This window comes from Sesamum indicum, linkage group LG3 (assembly GCF_000512975.1).
Source record: "Sesamum indicum cultivar Zhongzhi No. 13 linkage group LG3, S_indicum_v1.0, whole genome shotgun sequence".
NCBI lineage: Eukaryota > Viridiplantae > Streptophyta > Magnoliopsida > Lamiales > Pedaliaceae > Sesamum > Sesamum indicum.
The window spans coordinates 14,875,263-14,880,012 of NC_026147.1; the positions used below are offsets into that span (position 1 = coordinate 14,875,263).

The window sequence follows — 4,750 nt, forward strand, 5'->3', positions numbered from 1 at the left end:
CTACAGGAACAATCAGTTTTTAGTTCTCGAGATTAGGAGTGCATGAAACAAGTCTCTCTCTCTCTCTCTCTCACACACACACACACACACACACACATATAAACAAAAAACACACTATTTCGAAATTATTTCTGAGCTTAAATCTTCAAACTTCAGAGAATGTTTATCCATTTCTACCACGTGGAACATATTGACAGAAACAGAAGTCGTGTACACTCCATGACGGCGGCTTTCCTGTTCATCCATCTTCTTGAAAAAAGAAAGAGAGCAGTAACATGAATACTCATTTAACTTCAAATGTATTCTGTCAATCTTACAATAAAATTTACAGATCAGATGCACGCAATTATTGGAACCACACATGCACATATATTGTCATGAGAGTGGTAGATTAAAAACTTTCAAAGGCCAAACCAGTTACGACTCGAAGACATTCTTACAGACTCAGGGATCCATCAACGACTGTCTCTCTTGCGAGCTAATTCTCGTGCCATCTCCCTCAACTCCTCAGGTGATGGAGGGCGTGGCCCTTCAGGCGGATACACCACATATTGGCGCTTCATAATACATCAGAAAATTGCTTTAGAGGGCATATCAAAGTGAGGTATGTATACAGAATCCAAGTCATTATATAAAGAAACTCTGGAACTCCCAACAGCTCTGGCCTTAAAGATTTTGGAGTGAACCAGATTATTTGTATGTGTGCAAAAAGAAAAAAAACTTATATTTCAAGATATACTTGAGCATTATCAGCAACTGAAATATCAAAGATTAATATACGTGCTACTCGACATAAATATCAAACTCACAGGGAAGTTATATGCAGTAACAAATACTTGATGTAATTCATACTCTCTTAACTCAGTTCCAGGAAGCCTTATACCATATGAAACTACATTGCCAGTTCAACTTGCTCTTAAGAACTCTAAAAACTTGGCCGCAATAAGAACTCCATTTCATCATTATTTTCTTGGAAATAAGAACTTTACTGTTCTGTCCGGCTGCAGTATGTGCATTATAAGGCAAAATTATACTTTTAGTCCCATAAGATGGGGGGGTTGAACACATTTAGTACACTGTTTTACAGGATTTTCAAAATGGTCTGAAAAATGAAAAAACTAGACACATTAGTCCTCTGTTTTACGGGATTTATGGGACTAAATGTGTCGAATTTTCTCAATCTTCGGACCATTTCGAATCCCATAAAACAGAGAACTAAACATTAAAAAAGCCCCATCCTATGGACTAAAAATATGACCTATTTATAAAATATCCTCCTAGTTTATGAAATAAACTACTATAATCCTTGCATCTGGTATTTCTTCATCATTCATTTTCAAGATCAGTGTTCCTTGCATTTTATCTCAAATTCAACCTGCATTCTCTTCCCCCCCCCCCCAGGAGAAAGAGAGTAAAATAAGTGAATGGAGAAAAACAATATATTTACCACAGTGGTTGCCATTATAATCTGTTGCACAATATTAAATAGTACTTTGCCAAATAAAATTTAACCCTCAAATGAGACATTAAGATAGCTGCCTTTAACATAGGCAAAATTAGATTTTTGGAGCGTTAGGACAGTGTTCGGCCTTTTCAATTATATGCTTTACAGAATTTTCAAAATAGTCCTACAATTGAAAAAATTCAACACATTTAGTTATATGCTTTATGAAATTTTCAAACTAATCCCAATAGTAAAACTTGACAGATTTAGTTATCTACTTTGCGAAATTTATGAAACTAAATGGGTAGAATTTTCCCAATTTCCAGACCATTTTGAAATTCCCCCAGAGCAGGGACTAAAAGTATTAAATTCCGTGGTACTAATTTCGCCCTTTAACACACACACAAAAATTTGCATCAAAATACAAACACACACAAGAGGGAACTGATACAATTACAAACAAAACAAATAATCACAAATCAGCTGAAAAGTCCCAAATCCAACATCACCACAAAGAATTATAGCCTCTTTGACCCAATTAAAGCTTCATTTTCAGATTAACTGAACTAAAAATTCCAACTCCTCCCACCCAAACCCTTGACGTAAGCATCCAAAAAAGCTTATGCAAACAAAAGAGAGTAAATTCATCAAAATGTATTCTTACATTGCCCATGACTCTCTGGAGATTCTTGGTGTTGCTGGCGAAGAAGTACATCAGCCCAATTGGAACGGTGACGTATACTGCGAATTTCGCAATCTCCAGAATCCCTTTTGATGTACCCAAAGACGACATTTCTATCAATTTCTCCCTCTTTCAAATATATATTTGTTCAGACAGAACAGAACCAATTCGAGAGATCCTGAGCATAGAAGTGAGCAAAAACTCAGAGAAGAAACGAAAAGGATGAGAATTGCTATACGTGGGAGTAGAGGTGTAAACGGCTCGAGCTCGACCATTTTTGGTTGGCTCGAGCTCGATTTTATTTTTTATGGCTCCCCCCCCCCCCCAAGCTCGACATAAGCAAATTGCTTAGTTCGATCTGAAGGGTAGAACATAGAGAAGTCAACTCCACCACAGCAGGTCTGACAGTAGAGTGAATTTATCTCATAGTACCGGTAGAACAGATAATTTGCTATACAAGAATAAAAAAACGCAGAATTTTAATGGCGAGGATAAATTCCGAGTTCTGCAGAAAGTAAATGTTTTCATAGCCGATCAGCTCACCAACTCTACCACATCATAAACTGTAATTTCAGAAAAGTAAATGGCAAACGGCGCCCATACACAAGCCCAAGGTGAGACCGAAAATATGAGAAGTAATGGCAAACCTGTTCGATCTTCTTGCTTGGCGGACACAACAGCAATCGCCTTCCTCTTTGCCGCTGGATGGATTGGGACTAGGGTTTCAGGATTTACATTTGGGGAGAAAGAAAGGTGAGTGTAGGTCGTGATTGAGAAATTTGAGTGAGAAAGAAAGAAAGAGTTGTGACGTGAGAAAGAAAGAGGGAAAAAAAAATAGAAAGTATATTTTTTTAATAAAATTGTTGGTGAGATTTAACCAATGTTTGCAAAAAATTCTGCTTTTAAAGAAATAATTGTTATAAAAAAATTGAGAGTTATAGTAAAATAAAAAGTAGGCAGTGTTCGTAAAAAAATAAAAAATATATAAAAGTTAAATTGGATAGTGTTTGGAGAAAAATCACTTTTAAAATAAACTAAATTAATGAAAGACTATTTTGTCACTATGTGTTAATAAGATATTATTTTTTTTTCATATTATTTCACTTGTTTTGTCACTCTTAATTATTTTTCCACAAAAAAATCATAAATTTTATTTTGATTTTCATATTTATGTTTTTAAAAATATTATAAAAATATATTTGATTTAATAATGCTCCCACTAAGAATTTGATTCATACACAATGATTAAACTTTCATGATTGTAAAAAAGATTAATTTATTAATTAATCAAATAATAGTATGTGAAAGAAATAATATAATTAGATGATATAGCACATAAAATATGAAAAACTTAAAATATTAAATATGTGAAAGTATAAATTTAGGTTATTGTTAAAATTAAATTAGTGAATAGTTTTAAACTAAAAATTGTAATTGATGTGTGGCATTTTAGCACGAGTTCAAAGTTCTTGAATCTTGATGTTGGATTTGGGCTAATTGAGTGAAAGTACTTGAGAAAGAGGACTTGCAAAACAATACGTTAGCACTTTGATTCTTAAATTAGTCCGAAATTTAAAAATAAATAAATGTACAGATAAATTATAACGAGAAATTATGAGAGAAATAAAAAATTCGTAAGCAACAGCACAAATTTTAGAATGACAGAGTACCAACAAGACAGTTTCTTAAATGTTGAAAGGAGAGAATCTATTGAGGGGTGCCTCCCATATATATAGAGAAGGAGCCCTTCTCCGCGAGGACTATGAAGAGAGCTTTGTATTTGAGAAGGAAATCGAGATTCTGGTGGACAAAGTCGTCCTTTATTTGCTCCTTGCGCAGCACGTCTTCGGATATGAAAGGATTCCTCTTTCGTGAAGACTCCTACCTGGCGAGGAGTCTAATCCCTTGAGGTAACTTCCTTCTTTCGAACTGGCCTTGGAAAGATGCAGCAATCCTTTATACTGGGCCTCCTTCTCGGCCCAACCTTCAATGGAGCAAGCTTCTTTCTTGGACAGGTCCTTGTGTGATGGGCTCCTTCTTGGGTTGAGCCTAGTGGGCCTCCTTCTTAGGCTGAATCGTGCAGGATGTTTCATTCTTGGGCTAAGCCCATCGCTTTTAGGCGAGCTGACTCTCTCCTGGGCTGACAGGCCTAGCTTGGGCTTAGCATTGCTTTGATAATCGCATCACCCACGTTTGGTGACCTTCTTCCACGCGTGTGGTAACCGCCCTTACTCTAGTGGTTATCAGGGTCGTGGGTTAGAAACTCCTCCATTAGCAACCTTTTCTTCCCTCTTCCTCCTTCAATAAGTTTTCTTCGAAGCACCAGGATCTCCTTCCAGCCTTTGTCTTCCTATGCAGCCAGAAAATTGATCAAACTGCAGCTACAAGTGAACAAAATTTGATCAAACTGAACAAACTCACCTCCATCACTGACATTGTAAGGACTGAAAAGAAGAAGTTGATGCATGATGAACTGCTTCTCGATCCTCTGATGGTGAACTTTGCCCAATTGGATAACTTTGCAGGTAATAGTATGACTTCTGCTTGTACAGTTTCAAACTCTGCCCCCTTTTTATTCTGTTGATCTAGCATCTCCTTATACCAATCAGGCACATCGTGAAGTT

At 36.3% G+C, this 4,750-nt stretch overlaps 1 protein-coding gene across 1 annotated transcript; it reads right to left on the reverse strand.

Moving 5' to 3' along the window:
* Window positions 264-2,930, reverse strand: LOC105158419. Its single transcript, XM_011075174.2, has 3 exons — window positions 2,774-2,930; window positions 2,109-2,304; window positions 264-557 (listed from the first exon to the last, which is right to left on the reverse strand). The coding sequence occupies exons 2-3, from the start codon at window positions 2,235-2,237 to the stop codon at window positions 456-458; spliced, it is 231 nt and encodes a 76-aa protein (XP_011073476.1). The 5' UTR covers window positions 2,238-2,304; window positions 2,774-2,930; the 3' UTR covers window positions 264-455.

Coding starts and splice junctions, on each gene's coding strand:
- LOC105158419 (XM_011075174.2), bottom strand. CDS start 2,237: ATGTCGTCTTTGGGTACATCAAAAGGGATTCTGGAGATTGCGAAATTC. Junction 558..2,108: donor TCCAGAGAGTCATGGGCAAT/GTAAGAATACAT, acceptor TGTATTATGAAG/CGCCAATATGTGGTGTATCC.